The sequence below is a fragment of the Bombus flavifrons genome, chromosome 4 (assembly GCF_040668555.2).
Source record: "Bombus flavifrons isolate JBK064 chromosome 4, iyBomFlav1_principal, whole genome shotgun sequence".
Classification (NCBI taxonomy): domain Eukaryota; kingdom Metazoa; phylum Arthropoda; class Insecta; order Hymenoptera; family Apidae; genus Bombus; species Bombus flavifrons.
The window spans coordinates 18858714-18877453 of record NC_138445.1 but is presented as its reverse complement, the minus strand read 5'-3'; the positions used below and the strand labels follow the sequence as shown (position 1 = coordinate 18877453).

The following is an 18740-nucleotide window of genomic DNA, read 5'->3' as shown; positions in this document are numbered from 1 at the left end:
TACTCTACTCTTACTGTATCCATAGAAGAAATATTTTATCGTTCAATATTATAAAATAGAAGGAAGGATGATTTCATTCAAAGAACTAGGACGTTTTGTTATAAAATGTTTCCTTATATTTTAACGTTTCAAAACAAACTAAAAGATGTTACAGTACAATATATACGCAAATTCTAGGCATAATTTTTACAATAATTCATTATCCATTTGCTGCTTTCTTTCATTTTTAAATTCGACACTGTTAAGTATTAGTTTTCCTGAGAAACCAGAATTTTACCAAATATTTTCATTAGATAATAAAAGCCAATTTTATACAAATAGAGGTACAGTTGAAGTGGGAAATTTTATTAAAAATTTGAAGCCAAAACATTTACTGTGACATGTATAAATGAACTAGCGGCTTCAGTATCAGTAGGCCTAATTTATTTTATAATTGAGATCTCGAAGCATTTTCAAAAACATCATAAAAAAGGTATTGAAAACATGCATATACATACTTAACTTGATTTGTGTATAGGAACCTATTTCATAGTTCTAAACTGACAATAATACATTCCTTATGAGGATACATAAATGCACTTGTAACGGTAATCAAGATGAAGATGCAAAAACATTTACACTTGTCCACATTTCTATTATGTGTTTTATACGTAATTTTGTATTGTTTATCAATATTAAAATAATGACGATTGCTTGCTAATTTTATAAATAATGTTTACTTTTATTACAGTAAGGCATATTAATACAACTTTTGTACTTTTGTTTATTCTCTATACATAAGCAACAGGATTCATTCAAAATATTCATATTTCTAATTATTATTTGCATACGTTTCTATACAAATTTTTCAAAATATGGACAAGTAAAATTTTGCATCTAACTTGCCTCGATTTACGAATAAAAATGAATCTTATAGATAGCTACTACTTGTAGCTGAAATATGCTTAATAACTGTCGCAGTAATATAATAGACATAAAATGGACGTTACTTCTTTTTTCTAAAGATATTTGTGAAAATGCAGGACCTCGTTCAGTATTTCTGATCGAGTTGTTAACGTCAATTTTGACCCTGAATCTCATTTTCTTTTCTTCTTTTTTTCTTTTTTTTTTTTTTTTTACAGAAATGTATATTTATTAATACTAGACGTGCACAATTATTTCGTTTTCTATACCTCTTATAATTGCTTACAATTCCTAGAAAATTTGAAGTTGATGCTGAAACAAAATAATGCAAGAGCTCGTTCTTACAGAATACTGAAACAAATTCCATGCGATTATATATTATAATCCCTGATTCTTTACAGGTAAGTAGATTTACCCTTCAGCATACAACTCCAAATTTAGGCGTAAGCGCACAATACAAACTGAGCTGCTTCGTCTGTCAAGTATAATTAGACATTATCGATTATTATAAAAAACTAATCAGGCTTTTTAATATTACGAAAGTAATAAACTCAGTAAATAATGAATATATTATTACATATACGATTGTTCATTACCAAATAACGTATGCATTTTCCTTTTTTTTTTCCTTTTTTCTTTTTTTTTTTTTTGTTTCATATGTAATATGTTAATTTCTTCAATATCTATTATAATTTTACGTGGCGTTCTTTAGCTTTAGTTTACGATAAACTCCTATACGTAACGAAGATGCAAAGAATAAAAGTAACAAATTCGAAAGTTCGTATTCCTTAAACTAAAAGTATCCAAGGTTTCATTCTCAGTAATATATGTTTAAGATATAATATAATTAGGAAAGACATTAATTATTACGTTTAATGTAGTACAACCATACGTAGAAACCTTGTCTTATATAATCATCGTCAACATAAATTTATATATTTTTTCTCAATCTGTATCTGTATTAAACAAAATATGAAATTATTCTGTTGATGGTTCAAGATCATAAGGAATCTAGCGCGAGTTTTTCACGTCTCTAAACATGACAAGACAGGCACTTTATAGTGTCACAAAATGTTCCTATATCTGAACCTTGTTTTAAAATTTCGTCCATCATCCGTTCACTTCTTAATAAGACACGTTAAAGACAACTTATGTTTGACCTGTATCGAAGAACACACGTAACTAGACATTCGTCTATAGAAAGATGTTCTCACATCATAATATACTTTAGTAACAGGGTCGATATTTTAACGTGTCCCGTCAGCGATGCAAATGAGAAAAAGTACTTATATTTTATCCTACAATTATAAATGAACAGCTTTAAATAAGAATCGCGTGTATTAAATTCATCATAAATTTCATTATGTATGAAATTAATTGCCTATACTATATACAAATTAACATAATAATGCAAAAGTTACAGTGTCCAAATACTTAAAAGATTCATTAAAACTTCAGTTTAATATAATAACATAATGAAGTTTACTAACATCCAATTGACAAGAACGTGATTCTTGAGAACGTTTAAAACAAGTTAGGCTATCGCTTATACATCTACGTCATACTGACAGACCAAAGACTGAAAACATATTGCTCTGCTCTCCATATCTTCATTCAAAAAATATAAGTTTGACACGAAGATCAATTTTCCTCTTCTACGATTTTTTTTTGTTAAACCATAATAATATATTAGAATAGGTCCTATGTACTTGTTCACATTTGTTTTGTGGTATTATCTAATAAGGTTTTTGCTATAAATAATGTATGTTTGTAGCTAACTCTGATCTTCAATTTTAGAGTCAGTAATACTAGCTTTATATTTTTAGAAAATAACTGACAGTCGCTTGAGAATCCCCGATGACAGTTCGGTATTAGTACAAGAGCTCTTCCGGCAACAACCCACTCGTACAGTTTATCTTTTACTTTGAAGACTATTTAAATAAAATGTTGAACTCTTAGTAACTAATATATACCCATCGAGGAATACAAGATTTCTGCCGTCAGATCGTTCACAGTTCTTCTGATTTAACTTGATTTCCTCGCAACATGCGAGAATCGAGCAATTTAAAAACTTTGAAACCATTTCTCGATACTTTTCAAGGTATCGGATAAGTTCTATCTATCTATCTATGACCTATATATATATATATATATTTATATATATATATGTTTATAAATATACATATATATGTTTATAAATATACATATATATATTTATATACATACATACATACATACATACATACATACATACATACATACATACATACATACATACATACATACATATACATACATACATATATATATATATATATATATATATATTTATTTATTTATTTATTTATATATGTTTATTCATTATTTATTATATATTATTGAATTATTGTGCCGTTCCATTTTGGGAGGGTGATTCATTATTTTTCTGCAAAATTATATTTTTATGATCATATCATAATACCACTCTTCTAATTACCTTTAGCAGCTTCCTTCGCTGCCATTATTAAAGGTGTTAGGGAAGCAAGTGGCCTTGCTAATTTCAGAAAAGGATGCTGCAATTTGCCATAAAAGTACAAATTTTATTAAAAGTTTATTCCATGTACGTAAATTTAAATATAAAACACATATTAATTGTACTTTAGGTTAGTATAAAATATTGTTAGAATTACCTTGAGTAATTCTGAAGCCGCTGATCGTTTCTCCACTTCGACCTCCAAACACTGATCCAAAAAGTCTTGAAAAATTCCTGACAGTTTATCCTTTTCTTTGATTTCAGGTTTACCATTTGTCGCGATCAAATATAATGCTCTTAATGGATTTTCATTTAAATATGGTGGTTCTCCTTCTATCATTTCAATAGCCATTATACCCAACGACCAGATATCAACCTATAAGATTTAAATAATTTATAAATATTATAATATAATAGTTATATAGTAATTACAATATAAACATTGCAATGTAATAGTAGTAGAGTATCATTCTTTTCATTCACCTTTGGACCATACTGTTTTCTTGTAACTACTTCTGGCGCCATCCAATATGGTGTACCAACCATTGTAGTTCGTTTGCTTTGCTCTGGTGAAATTTGTGCACAAAATCCAAAATCTGTTAATTTTACTCCACCGTCTAGTCCAAGCAGGATATTATCAGACTTAATATCCCTGTGTATAACTTGATTACAATGAAGGAACTCCAAAGCTTGTAGGACCTCTCTACACACTGCTGCTATTTGACCCTCATCCATACAAGTCTCAGTTACAACATCTGTCAAACTACCACCAGGCAAATATTCCATAACTACCCATAATTCTTCTCCTACGAGGTAACTATCCAAGTAATTTACAACATTTGGATGCTTATTCTCCCGCATAACCAATATTTCATTTATTATTAACTCCTTCTTTGGTTGTTGTGAAAGATTCATTTGTTTTATTGCAACTTCCATACCTGTTGATGTTTCAATTGCTGTGTACACCGTTCCCGAAGCACTAGAAGATAACATTAAAAATATATAAATATGCAAAAAAATTCCATAAGAGAATATTTACATTTTATATTATTTTATATTATATAACTTACCCCTGTCCTATTTTTTCCATTTTCGTATATTTCCTATTTGGGTCACCTACACTTACAATTGTTCTTAATTTTTCTAATATTTCATCGTCTGACATTTTTTTCTTTCTAGCTTTATCACTTTGCGCTGGTCTTGTTTGATCGGTTGTCGTTGATGTAGGAGTCGCTTGATTTTTATTTCTATCCAGTTGTGATTGATGTGGCTGTTGCGGCGTTCCATTTCGTTGGGGTGATCCTAACGTGGTAGTTAATGGAGGCGGTGGTTCTTCTTCTATTGGCTTTGTATACTATCGCAAAGTGTTTAATTTTTTAGTTTAGTACTTACAACACTCAAATATAGAAAAATAATTCTAATTTTTGACAATTTGCAGACAGTCATTACTTACGATCGATTTCGTACGTTCGGGCCTAGCAGAAATCGGTGGTGGTGGCGGTTCATCTTCCTGTTCGGAACTAGTCGCGCAAGCATCCGTTGGTGTACTACTTGGACTACTGCTACTTACTCTATAATTTTATATACAGAATAAGTACAAAAATAGGAAGAGAAAGAGATTTGGAAGCATATGAGGCTTACCTGCTGAGCGAATGTTGAGAATGAGAACTTCCAGAAGCTTGTGACATTGCTTGACCACGAATATTTCCTCCTCCTCCTGTCCCAACACCTATACCCACCATGCTTCTAGGACTACTCGCTCTCTCAATAGGAGCTGCACATAAAATTTCCTGTGCTTCATTCGTTAATGTATATATAACTGGCATATGATAATAACAACATTATAGATTAATCTTTATGTAAATGATATTAACTTACCAACCACCCCAACCATTTTTGTAGTTGTCATGTATTTGGAACCTTTTGTTTCTTTACTGCTACTGTCATACCAATTCAGAACATCCAATACAGCCTGTGGATTTTTCTTCTGTTCTTGTTTACTAATATTACTAGACATAAGCAACCTTGCCCATGCTTCTGGCATCCCCTAAGAACAAAAGTTATGTTTCAAAGTAATCATTAATAGTCTTACACGTACAAAACTTTAAAGAAGATGTAACTGATAGGTTAGGATATAATATTTACAAAAGTATAATTCTCAAAGTTCTGAAAACTAAGAGAACATCGTGCAAATATAAAATATTTAAGACTCCAATTGTTACAGTTGTTGAATAAATAGTAAGATTGTAAGCACTGAAACCAATGTTAAAATTCATTCTGCAAGAAGGCAATAATATTAAATGCAACGTTGACTAAAGCATCTATAAATCTACTAAAGCAGCTATATGCTTCTAATCTATGATAAACCCTAAATTTTGAAATAAAATATAACAACTTAATCCTGTTAATTGCAACAAAAACAAACAGTTAAATTAAGTGTATGTATAATAAGAAGGAGTATAAACAAACTACTTTTGTGGTCATTTTAAATTACTTACTTTTAATGGCAGCTTGAAAGAAATACGTGTCTAGTTAGTTTTTCATGTGAAAAAATAATAGGTATAAGAAGCATCAGACAAATTACCAAATTACTTTTCCACAATGTCCATACATATGTGAACAAGTGATGAAAATTTATTTTTTTTTTTCGGTACGAAAGATCCATTTGAGATATACTTTTTAGACAAAGAAAATTGTTTGCATTAATATTTAATAATACATTACTAGTTGCTCTTACGATGACACACGTTTCACAAATGAATTATTCTTCACACACACGCACACACACACACATACATACACGCACGCACGCACGTACGCACAATTTTAATTTATTGAAATATAATAAAAATTGCACTACAAAGTAAATTAAATTCTATCCAGGTTGTAGTACTGTAACTTACTTTATTTCCACATATTTTTATTATCATTTATTATGCAATATATTAATACATGAATGAGCCAATGAAAATTGCAAAGCGATTGCTAAATATTACCTATTAATAAATATCAATTTAGTAATGTTCCATTGGTGAAAACAACAAATAAAAATTCAATCAGAGATGTTTCATATCTAAGAATTAGTTCTTTTTTTCTTGAATTGTCAGAAGGGATCTTGGAGAATTTATGTAACCAGTAATGTAATGCAATAAAGAATTACTATGTAATGTCTATTTGGATACTCCGTACCATTGTATAGTAGCAAAGCGGAAAGCAAGTGCATCTTGAACAATAGTAACAAATTGCAAATAGTGAATTGACTTACCGTAAATTCACCAGTAACAGCGTCAAATCCAACATGTACAGTATGTTCAAAGTTGGTGGGATAACTGATGTTGGGTTTATCCTTATTTTCTTTTACCTTCATTTTGCTTTTCAATGTTTTCTTCTTACGTTCATCAGAATCAGGTTCCTTAGGTAGTGGACGCATATCCACTGGTAAATTAGGTGTTGATTCACCTCTGAAACATGTTTAATTTATCATTATCTAACTAGTGATATCAAATGGGACAAAATACATAATTATACAATGAAAATACAAAATACAAAATAAAATACAAAATGTTACAGTTATACATTCACTTCTGTAAACATAAATTATACATAAATAGAATTTGTAGATTAAATGTTATATTGGTTACTTTAATATATATTTTATTATTTATATATTTAAGTAGTAAACTATTATTTATAGAACAAACAAATATATAACTAACTTTTACATTCGTTATAACAGTTTTTATGTCTAATACATTCAAAATATGTACAAAATTAATATAAAAATTATATGTTTCACACGTATAATGCATATATATATATATACGTTTGTTAGTAAGACTGCATATAAAGACTTAAAAGGATGGTCTCCCACATCAGAATGTCATCGTGTCTGAACTGTAGGATTTTATTTTTAGCAACCACTAGATTAGTATCTGTTATCCTATTTTTGGAAGATGTAGACATTTACTTATTGTAAAGAAAATAATAAAAATGCAAAGTGTAACAAACTTATCAGCTTTTAGTTTTACAGAACAGTGTTCTGATATTACATCTATTATATTACATAGAAATGTATAGAACTAGAGAATGAAACATTAGACATATCTGTTACTGAATATATATATTAAAATATCTAATATTAAATGATACATTCTTTCATTGAGAAATTTTTCGGTACTAGTAAATTATAACAACATAATAATATAGCATAGAATATATAGTTACCTATTTGATGTAAGTCGTACAGGAGGTGCAGGGGGTTTGTCTTCTTCATCTGACATGTTGTTTCTACTTTTGTCCCTTTGTTACCAATCTACCTTACGTTGCTGCGTTTCTATAATTTTGTTCAAAGATTTGTTTAATACTATTAGCCCCTGCCTCAGAGATCCTAGTCGTTCTTACGTTATATAAATCCTAAAAGACTAAAGGTTTGAATCACAGTATACAGAGAATTCTTTATGTTGACAAAAACACCAAGTTGTTTGTTGAAAACATGAGACTTGAAGATCCATTCACTTTCGTTATAGATAAAAGAATTTGCTTTCTTGAATTTAGCAGACGTTATCGAAATGATGTTTGAAATTACCGGCTCTATATCACAGGTATGGATATAGTCTTGGTGACCGGTAAAGAACAGGAGACAAAACGAAAGAAAAATGCCTCTCCTCGTGAGTGACAGTTTCGGGTACTTGTGAAAGGTGTTCGATTTTGAAGAATAGCGGCGTCTTCGAACGGGTCAATGTCGTGAGTATAGGGTGTGCTCGAAGACGAGGGATAGACAGGCACCTCCAAAGCGTGATTCACGCACGCACGGGAGCAGACACCGCGCCGCATCCACGGATCTCTAGTTCTCTCTTCCTCTCGCCCTCCCTCTTCCTCTCTCTCTCTCTCTCTCTCTCTCTCTCTCTCTCTCCCTTCCTCCCTCCTTCTCTTGTTCTCACTTTCCACCGTTCTCCGTGTCTGGGATGTTCTTTAGTGTCGCGATTACTCTTTCGTTCTCGGAGTGTTTTCACTCCTCCCTTTTTCTGTCGTCTCGCACTCGCGAAAGAAAAAATACGATTGTATATCGTGTATATATGGCGCCGCTTTATCCACACGTCCGTGATGTGCCGTGTTTGGGCACGGCGGAGGCGGAACCACGCGGCGCTCTGAGTCTTATCAATGGTATCTCATTTCGTACGTATAATCGACGCCCAATGACGACGAATCTCTTCCTGTTCTTCTCCACACTTTTTTCAAGGTTGATAAGAAGTCTGAATCACCACCGCTGCCACGGTCCTCTGCCACTGTACAGCGCCTCTACTACTGGAACACCGTTCACTCCCTCTCTTTCTGTACCTCCCTCCTTTCCTTTCCCTTTCTTTCCCTCTTTTCCACTTTTTCATTTGCTTCTTTCTCTCTCCTTTTCACCATGTATTCCTCTGTTCATACACTTACAAGGTTTGATCATTAGTACTTAGTATGTACACGCATATACTTACTTTCACCCGCACCTATTGTCGATTAACACGAGTAAGTCCGTATATGTACATATATGTATATATGCGTGCGTGCGGGTGCCTGTGTGTATACATATATATATATACATATGTATACATATATGTGTATGTATATGATTTAAAAAGAAATTTAGAACAATATAGGTTGGAACGGTGGTAAGACTGCAAGTGAATCAATTACAGGTTAGCCAACATGGAAACAAATACATATTGTTGTAAACTTCAATATGGTTTTACTCGTTAAAATGTAAGCTTTCAGTGGATTATTATATACTTTTTAAAGATAAATTAGAAATTTGTATATTCAAAGAGAGTGTGCTGAAATATCTTAAGATTTCGTATGTGTATAAATCGTAGTTTAGTAATTATAAAACTGCATATTTGCTATTTTCGTGTAGGTACCCATTCATATTTTTATTCTTATTTATACCAGAGTTTGTATATAATGAATTAAATATGCTTTTACAAATTAATTTTATGACGTATTCGAAACTATTCAATCTTTAGCTTTCGAAAATAGATGTAATATATATTTTTATAATTTATGTATCGTAATTACATGTTTAAATCTCTTCAAAATATTTGTCACTAAAAAGTGTGCTTGTTAAAAATGTATTATCTCGGTTTATATTTCTGACAAATGAGTATCTTACTTATCTGGAAGAAGCATATATGGGGGTTAACTATATACTATAAATAAAGTAAATAATAATTTAAAAAATATGAACTTAAATTCTTAAGACATGGAGTATAATAATAACAATAATAAATACATATATATATATATATATATATATATATATTTATATATATATATATATATTTATATATATATATATATATTTATTTATATATATATATATATATAGGACTATTTATAATTATATGCATAACAAAGACTATATAAAGAATATAATGTTCAGATATCATAAGCATTATTGATATGTATGAAATTGCATCTTAATAACTTGTATACCTCTAAGTCCATAATAAAACTAACTGACTTTTTTTTTTTTTTTTTGTTAAATATAAATATTTATCGTTATCTATTACAGGTAGTTTGTTAACGTGTGTTCAAAAATGAATCCTTCGATTATATTATACCTGTCTATGTAATATATTTTTGTAACTTAAGAAAAGAAGGAACAAATGTATAAAAAATCATATTATGACATATTTGAGGTAGTTCTTACATGTTTTACATTCCAAAACATTTGTAAGAACATTGCTCTATCATATGTAAATTTATATGTAAGTTTTGTTTTGTAATATAAAATGCTTGTTTGGAAATCAAAATTCCCTTAAAAGTACTTTTTATTATCTTCTCCGTTATTCTTGATACTTTGAATACATAATACTATGACGTTTTAATCTTGCAGATTTTTATCGTTAGACATATTCATATTTATAAGAATTATCATTCTCTATTTATGTATACAATCATCATTTAGTATGGTTATAAGCCTTCCGCATGATTAAGTTGTATTTATAATGTATATTAATATAAGTAAAATGATATCAATTCTTTTATAAATGATTTTTTACTGCAATTATATTAAAGAAAATAATAGTTTCAGAAGTGTATAATGTTAGATTAATTACATTTCTATTCGATATAAGTGCTTTCCAGTGCTGCATAGTCTAAAAGCTTAAAAATTTATAATTTATTTATTTGTGTGTGTGCGTGTGTGCGCGCGCGCGTGTGTATATATATATATATATATACACACGTACATCAAAATAATTTAGAAACTTAGAAAAGATAAAGATTGGTTAAATTTGCGAAATGTTACAGAAATATTAAATAATACTTGATAATATTAAAGGTATTAATATGCATTAATGATAAATACATTGTTTATCATACATTTTATTAAGTACAGTTGGCTCAATTATCTTATCTTTCAATGATACGTGAATAATGACAACATGTGTGAAGTTAGCTACATACTTAGCTTAATAGTTAATCACATAGAAAAAAGGTAGAGGGTAATCACAATTATTATAATTCATAACATAAGACTGTTTACTATTAAGGAGATCGTTATTTTCATTTTGAACAACCCATGTTTTTGATATTATGAAGTATCTGTAAATGATATTTAATGCCATTTGTTAACTGACAAGAAAATTGGTGTGCGTTTATTACAGGTTATAGAGTTGTACTATGTGATTCATCGAACAGTGTGAAATAACCTATGAATTTAACATCTGACCACGTATTTGACGTATGTTCAGAATGTACTCCTGTTATAAGTGTAATGGAAACTGTTTAATTGTGTAACTGTATCATACTATTCAATAATTTGTTGCAGGACACAACAATTGATCAACTGTCGCATACGATTTTTAACTAATTCTTAGATATAACATTATCAATTCAAGATGAAGAAGAAGGTATTAATCGCTTAAATTAATTTGTACCGTTTATTAATAGATGTTCGTGCGCGCGCGCGTGTGTGTAAGTTTTACATATAATGAATATTCTATATTTTTTAGGTTCTGTTGATGGGTAAGAGCGGTTCAGGAAAGACTAGTATGCGCAGCATAATTTTTGCCAATTATATTGCTCGTGATACACGTCGTCTGGGAGCAACAAGTGTGTAATACTTGGCTTATACCAGTTTTATCAAATATTTGTACCTTATGCATTATTTATTAATTTACTGGTATGTTTAATAGTTGATGTAGAACATAGTCATGTTCGATTCCTTGGTAATTTGGTGTTAAATCTTTGGGATTGCGGTGGTCAAGAAGCGTTCATGGAAAATTATTTTGCGTCGCAACGTGACAATATATTTAGGAACGTAGAGGTTTTGATCTATGTTTTCGACGTAGAATCCAGAGAATTAGATAAAGACATGCATTATTATCAAAGTTGCTTAGAAGCAATATTACAAAATAGTCCAGAAGCAAAGATATTCTGTTTGGTACATAAGATGGATTTGGTACAAGAGGATCAACGAGATTTGATATTTAGAGAAAGAGAAGAAGATCTGAAAAGACTCAGTTTGCCACTTGAATGTACTTGTTTTAGAACTAGTATATGGGATGAAACATTATATAGGTATATCTTTGTAACTGTACAATGATTTCAATCTTTATTTTATAATTCCATGCAAGCTATTATGTTTAGGGCATGGTCTTCAATCGTATATATGTTGATTCCAAATGTGAAAGAGCTTGAACAGAGTTTGAAACAATTTACAAATATTATTGATGCCGATGAAGTACTCTTATTTGAAAGGGCGACATTTTTAGTAATTAGTTATTGTCAAAGGCAACATCATAGAGATATACATCGATTTGAAAAAGTTTCTAATATAATAAAACAGTTCAAACTTAGTTGCAGGTAACTTGCTTATAAAAAGTATATATATAAACTAGTTTAAACATATATTTATAAATTATATATTTTTAGCAAACTAGCGGCACAATTTCAAAGTATGGAAGTTAGAAATACAAATTTTGCAGCTTTTATTGATGTGTTTACATCAAATACATATGTAATGGTTATTATGTCGGATCCTGCTATCCGTAAGTATTTAGTATCTTAATTCGTTTTTTAATAAATACTGAAATAATTATTCCTACTGTTTCAGCATCAGCAGCAACATTAATCAATATTCGTAATGCACGAAAACATTTTGAGAAATTAGAGCGTGCTAGTCAGAGTTCGGCATTAAGTAGATAGAAATCAGCTCGACCCAGGCGCGTTGTCACCCGGGTCCAGGCTGTTAATCGCTATTGAATCTAAGAGTCACTTTAAAAGAGAATCATCAAAATGAAGGTGCATGAGAACTTTCCTCTTTTATTAATTAAAGTAAATCGATAATTTTGCTAATGAATGAATAATTTCAATATGTAATTTGTGACAAAACTATTATTAATACTGTCATTTTCAAAGAATTATATTGTATTTCGGAATTTTTAGTTTATTCTATACAAAATTTGAAAGAATATTTAAAAATTTTGCTACGCATGTATGTGTTAATAAATGAATACAACATATATATATATATTTAAATATATATATAATATTTAATATATATATATATATATATATATATATATTTATATATATATATATATTTATACTTGTTAGTATGAAATTGTACGCTATTAGTATCATGTTAGGTGAACATATATATCGTTGTTCGCTTATAGTAAATACTGTCTTGGCTCTTAGAGATAATACATTGTTTTCTGGGTTAAGCTTTTCTCTGGTTCTATGATGTTATGTATTTTATTTCTGTATAGCAATTATTCTCTCTGGCCTGTTACAAAGATATATATTTTCTTAAATTATATTTACTTGATATAATAGTGTACATATATACTTATTATATAAACCGTGCTATTGCAACAATCAAGCTAACCGTAATTGTATCTTTCGATTTAGATAACGATAATGTTAAATTACACGTTATATTTTGTATAAAATTTTGATTGTTACCTTTTGACGTACGGAAAGAAGAACAAATATTAAATGTGTATGAATTTATTTACAGCTGTATTTATGAAGAAGTAATAAAAGGAACATGGAATAATAAAAGCTTATGCTCTCACGTGTATCACTAGACTGTATTTTTTAATTATGCGAATAAATAAAGTCATCGAATTGAATCTAAATTTAATGTTGTATTTAAATGAAAAGTAGAATAAGTTAAGTAATCTTTGAACTAATCTTTATACTCCTTTTTTAGTTGTGTGATACATTTAAAATTGCCGCCTTCTGCTCGGTTATGGCGAAATCGTGTGTTGTCACCATTTTAGGTTGATAGAACGTAACAAAGTGTGTATTGTATCTACCATGGATAGAATAATCAAAGGAATTACGAAATATAGGAATTGCCATAGGGAAGAAATGGTGAAACAGTTTCAAAGAGTTCGAGATCATCCCGAAGTACGTTACAATTTTTTTTCTCTAAGTCACTGTTGATAACTTGTGGACATATTTCTCTTTTTATGATGTTTCATGTTTCGTCTGATATTAATATTTAAATTGCGAAAGACGGTGGTAATTATTTTTGATATTCGTGATAAAAGGTATACATGTTGAGAAAGTATAATCAAATTTAAGTAAAATATGTATTTATTTCATATATGTTTCTATTATATTTGGAAAAGAACAAGTTTGTTTTCATATGTCCTTGAACTAAAGAATCATCCATAAGAATCAAACATACATGCATGTGGATGAAATTTTATCTGTGTGAGCATGTGTCAGACATTACTTTGATATAACGCGATCTATAAAGATTAATTTAATAATAGATTGAAATATTTGAAAGTTGAAATTATTAAATCAAATATTAAAACCCGCGTTGTTATTAATATGCTTTATTGTTGTTTTAAATGTTTATTGCATTTATTCTTTCTCAAACTGTTGCTATGCATGAAAACTATATACATATACGTAAGATACGTATGTACGTATGTGTATATAATTTAACGTGTAAAAAAGCTATTAGAATATGAAAGTATAAAAAGTATTATAAATAATATACTGCATAAATTACATAACTAATGTAAGGTGCGATATTAACATTTATTGGCATGACTGATTTTTGTCGTTACTTATCTTACACAGCCAAAGGCAGTATTCTTTACTTGCATGGACTCCCGGATGATCCCAACTAGATTTACGGAAACAAACGTTGGGGACATGTTTGTCGGTACGAGACCTTATCATGACATTGATCTCCTCGAATATGAAACTTGTTGCTTCTTTTTTTTTTTTCCGGACAATTTCACGTTGCAGTTCAATACAATGGAACATTACTGTAACGTTTCTAATGTTTTCAATGTTTTAATTTGAAAGATATTTTTTCTTTGAATGTATCATTGATTTTGCTAAAGTAACATGGCGTGAAATATTCCAAAGAACAAGTATTTGACAAATTTTTTTTTTTTAGGTTTTTGAAGAATTTAAAGTTTTGTCAAATTTTATGTTTTTTTCAGTAAGAAATGCTGGTAATCTTATTCCTCATTCTCAGCATTTCGTAGACGAGTTAACAATGTGTGAGCCAGCGGCCTTAGAACTTGGTTGTGTAGTAAACAATATAAAACACATTATAGTTTGTGGCCATAGCGATTGCAAAGCTATGAATTTGCTGTATGCTTTGCGGGACGAAGAATTCGCATCGAAAGTGTGTACTTTGTTAGTTTTGCTATTTTTCACATATTTATTTAATTTATAATAATTGTTACCTCTTAGGTGAACAGGAGGATATCACCGTTAAGAGCATGGTTGTGTGCACACGCTAGCAACAGTTTAGCGAAATTTCAACAGCTTGAAGTTGCTGGCTTCCACGAGCCGATATTATTTCAAGCTGAAACGCCTTTACGGAAGTTTGTGGCCTATATCGACTCAGACAATAAATTTGCTATAGAGGATAAGTTATCTCAAGTTAGTATAGATGCATTTATTATCGCATAATTGGCCAAACACCTTTTAAAACAGAATAAATCGGATAAAATTTTCAGTGTGTATATATATATATATATATAAATATATTTTTATTAATTCCCTTAACTTAAAAAAAAAAAAAAAAAAAGAAGAAGAAGAAAAAGAAGAAAGAAAGATAGAAAGAAAAGAAACTCAAGTTGTTTGGTCCAATTTGGTTATACTATAGTAAAGTATATATATATATATATATATATATATATATATATATATATATATATATAGTCGGTTACGATAATTTCTGTAATTAATAAATTTAAATTGAAGTCTATTTTAAACAAATACGTGTATTTTAATTTCAGATAAATACTCTACAGCAGTTACAAAACATAGCTTCTTATGGGTTTTTAAAGAAACGGCTTGAGAGGCATGATTTGCACATTCATGCTTTGTGGTTTGATATTTACACTGGTGATATTTATTACTTTAGCAGGGCAAATAAAAGATTCGTAGAAATAAACAAATCGACCGAAGCGTCTTTGCTTGCAGAAATTAAGAAATATTATTCTTAAATTGCTTAATGCTAAAACGGTAACTTTTACTTATATAGGTGGGAAATCGTTTCGTCGTTGAGATTGAATAATTACGATTCGTTGAACCTCCCTAGAATGTTTAAACGTGGAGTGGGTGCGAGTTAGATACTCGCTCAATCGAAGACCGTGTAATGTACCTGGATGTGAAAGTAGTGAATTCTCTTCTATTTTTCTTTTTTTTTTTTCTTTTTTCTTATTAAGATTCATATTACAAACTCGTTTGCACAAAATAGATCGCCATGACAGTGTTGGAGGAATTTATAATAAGGATATATGATATAGATTTATTTCTAATAATACGGGATGCGTAGTTTAATTGTATATTATTATTAGTTTCACTGTATGTTATCGAAGTATAGGGAGATTTTTTTTTATATAGCATGTGTTCGTTAACATGTAAGGTGCAAAGGAAAAATTATTTATTTATCGAAGAGATGCACTCAGCAGAAAAATGAAACGTTATTTTTGGAATAAATGATATAATATTTTTGAAATGGTTATACGATATATACAAGGTTTTTCCACTGCGTATTTATAACAATTTATACATGTGATAGTAAATATTTCTACAATTTATGTAACTTGATATAATTACTTGTAATTTGATATAATCACTGTGATAGGTATACAAAATATAATTATTGTTTTTGATATGTTCGGTTTGATTCATTTAACGATCCGCTTGACTTGTCACCGATTTGGTTCGGTATACTTTGCGCTTGAATCACGTGAAATAAAATTGAAGTCGAGCAATAAGAGCTGGAGGACGTACCGTATTGACGGATGGACGATTTCGTGGCCAGGCGAACTAGAGCATGCCACTCCCGAAAGAGAAAGCAAAACAACGAACCAAGGTGTAGAATTAGGATGATTATAAGTATCAATATCAGATGTTCGAGTCCTATTAACGCAATGTACAATAGTTACTTGCACTTACCGCAAATATTTAAAAATCGTTGTTTACTTTTATAATTTTCGTAAATTTAAAAACGTAAAACGTGCAAATTTACATCGAAATGTTTATACGTAGTAACGAATGGTATCACAGTGCTCTGCAATATCATAGGCATCTTCCGTTAACGAACGTTTGTTAACCACGAAACGTCGTCGCTTCATAGACAGGTGTATTGGACGGGTTGATGCCAACAGTAGGTTTCTATGCAGAGGGCGTTATGAAGTAAAGTGCAACTGTCCACGAAACAGTGGCGAACCATTTTCGTCGCTACGCGTTTTCGTCGTGAGTCATGACGACAGGCGTTAACATTGCCAGTAGCGAGACGTGCAGTTATATTTAAACGATTTTAATAACGAGGCAAAATGTATTTTACTGTACACTTTGTAGACAGAATCGAATAACATTGCGAATAAATTATTGCTCGAATAAAAATTGCGGATAAACGAAGTTGTTCGAGAATAACGGATAGAGACTTGTTCGAATATGTTTTCGAATATTGTACGTAGAGAGTAGAGAGTAAAGAGTAGTAGCAATGCATGGAAATCATCGTTAGAACGTTTATTTAAATACAAAGACAAAGCGGTCGCTTGCAGATCGTCAATCGTATCACGCCGGGAAACAGAGTGGCACGGGGGCGTTTTGGCTTCGAGTCGGCGCAGCGTCGGCACCTGATCGCCTGACTGGCTGTGCAACAATTTAGTTTCCCGTTTTGCCATTTTATTTGCAGTTAGCGGTGAAATCAAAAGACGATTTATTTGCGATTAACGAATAATTTTTCGTCGAATAAAGTCGCTATTTCTAATTCGCGAATTCATTCGTTATTCGAATAAAACTTGCCCAACTTTGCTAATAGAGAACGCTTACGCTACTACGAAGCGACGCTTCGTGGACAGTGGGGTTTAGCGTGCGAGGCGCGCGTACACGTTCTGTTGGCTGTTTCAGATGAGAAAAATGGTTCGAGCAGCTCGCGCTTTTCAGCGTGTTTCGCGGCAAAGTAAAAGCGAAGGGGATTCGCTGCTATGTTTAGGCGAATCGTCGAGTTGGTCCGGTTAGGCCGGTCTACGGAGTGTGACGAGCTCTGACACGGTTGCCACTTGCCACTTACCCACCAACCGGAAGGTGGAAGCAAGATCAAAGAATCTCCGCGATCTTCGGTCTCCACGAACGATACGTGCGTCCCTCTTGTCCATCTTCCTTCTCTTCTTCCTCTTTTTTCTCCTTTTCCTCTTTTTCCTCTTCTTTCTCCTTTTCCCCTTTTTCCTCTTTTCCTCTTTTTCCTTCGCATTCGATACTCGCACCCCACGAATCACGCTGCCATACTGGCCTGAATCGTTCCGCGGCATCTATCACGGCGCTGGAAGCACGCGTGTACCGTAAATAATAAATATAACACACGTTGTACGTTAAAAAGTAAAATCATGTGATCTTTTGTCTTTATATATATATATATATATATATATATATATATATATATATATATATAGCCCAAGGTCTAGTCTAAACACTCGTAACAAAGTCCCAGGATTTTCTCGCCTTCTGACATGCCGTTGTTGCAATCATCATTAGAAAAGTAAGGTGTTAAGCGTCGTACCTCGATTTTCCCCGAAAATATTATGCTCGAAAATATTTACTTGGTCATAGAGCAAAATAGGTAGCGCTTATAAAACAGCTATATTAAGATAAGTAATTTAGTAATGTACAGTTCGTTCGAAGTTGTCGAACATTTCGTTGTCCTGTTTGGTTACGGCTACATCGTCGAAACAGACATTTTCCAACTAGCTATGCAGTTGCCGGAGTTACCGGGGTTACGTTGGAATCGTAAGAAGGTTTTTAAAGCGTGCACTAACACTACCGAACTTCCGTGAAGGGT

General features: G+C 31.0%; 3 protein-coding genes across 10 annotated transcripts; 2 read left to right on the top strand and 1 right to left on the bottom strand.

Annotated features, from left to right (window-relative positions):
* Positions 1 to 93: 93 nt before the first annotated feature.
* On the bottom strand, positions 94 to 8142 carry Pak (serine/threonine-protein kinase PAK 3-like protein). 3 transcript variants are annotated; one of them, XM_069112226.1, is made up of 10 exons: positions 8001 to 8142; positions 7640 to 7748; positions 6681 to 6876; positions 5294 to 5462; positions 5057 to 5210; positions 4869 to 4986; positions 4486 to 4769; positions 3899 to 4394; positions 3573 to 3791; positions 94 to 3455 (listed from the first exon to the last, which is right to left on the bottom strand). In XM_069112226.1, exons 2-10 carry the CDS (start codon positions 7693 to 7695, stop codon positions 3372 to 3374), a joined length of 1776 nt encoding a protein of 591 aa, XP_068968327.1. In that variant the 5' UTR covers positions 7696 to 7748; positions 8001 to 8142; the 3' UTR covers positions 94 to 3371. The 3 variants fall into 3 exon arrangements, with proteins under 3 accessions (XP_068968327.1, XP_068968326.1, XP_068968329.1); XM_069112225.1 differs by having other exon boundaries at positions 7640 to 7828; positions 8001 to 8138; XM_069112228.1 differs by having other exon boundaries at positions 5057 to 5189; positions 7640 to 8035.
* Positions 8143 to 8453: 311 nt separating this feature from the next.
* Positions 8454 to 13545, top strand: RagA-B (Ras-related GTP binding A/B). 5 transcript variants are annotated; one of them, XR_011173054.1, is made up of 8 exons: positions 10850 to 11141; positions 11229 to 11310; positions 11413 to 11512; positions 11596 to 11980; positions 12050 to 12265; positions 12335 to 12450; positions 12516 to 12703; positions 13425 to 13545. XR_011173054.1 is itself a non-coding variant. In XM_069112232.1 (7 exons), exons 2-7 carry the CDS (start codon positions 11299 to 11301, stop codon positions 12605 to 12607), a joined length of 921 nt encoding a protein of 306 aa, XP_068968333.1. In that variant the 5' UTR covers positions 8454 to 8590; positions 11229 to 11298; the 3' UTR covers positions 12608 to 13545. The 5 variants fall into 5 exon arrangements, 4 of the variants coding, with proteins under 4 accessions (XP_068968333.1, XP_068968331.1, XP_068968332.1 ...); XM_069112232.1 differs by lacking the exon at positions 10850 to 11141 and adding an exon at positions 8454 to 8590 and having other exon boundaries at positions 12516 to 13545; XM_069112230.1 differs by lacking the exon at positions 10850 to 11141 and adding an exon at positions 9155 to 9307 and having other exon boundaries at positions 12516 to 13545.
* A 74-nt stretch (positions 13546 to 13619) lies between these two features.
* CAHbeta (carbonic anhydrase beta) lies at positions 13620 to 17218 on the top strand. 2 transcript variants are annotated; one of them, XM_069112233.1, is made up of 5 exons: positions 13620 to 13819; positions 14507 to 14591; positions 14878 to 15065; positions 15134 to 15325; positions 15685 to 17217. In XM_069112233.1, the coding sequence occupies exons 1-5, from the start codon at positions 13727 to 13729 to the stop codon at positions 15892 to 15894; spliced, it is 768 nt and encodes a 255-aa protein (XP_068968334.1). In that variant the 5' UTR covers positions 13620 to 13726; the 3' UTR covers positions 15895 to 17217. The 2 variants fall into 2 exon arrangements, with proteins under 2 accessions (XP_068968334.1, XP_068968335.1); XM_069112234.1 differs by having other exon boundaries at positions 13797 to 13933; positions 15685 to 17218.
* The last annotated feature ends 1522 nt before the right edge of the window (positions 17219 to 18740 follow it).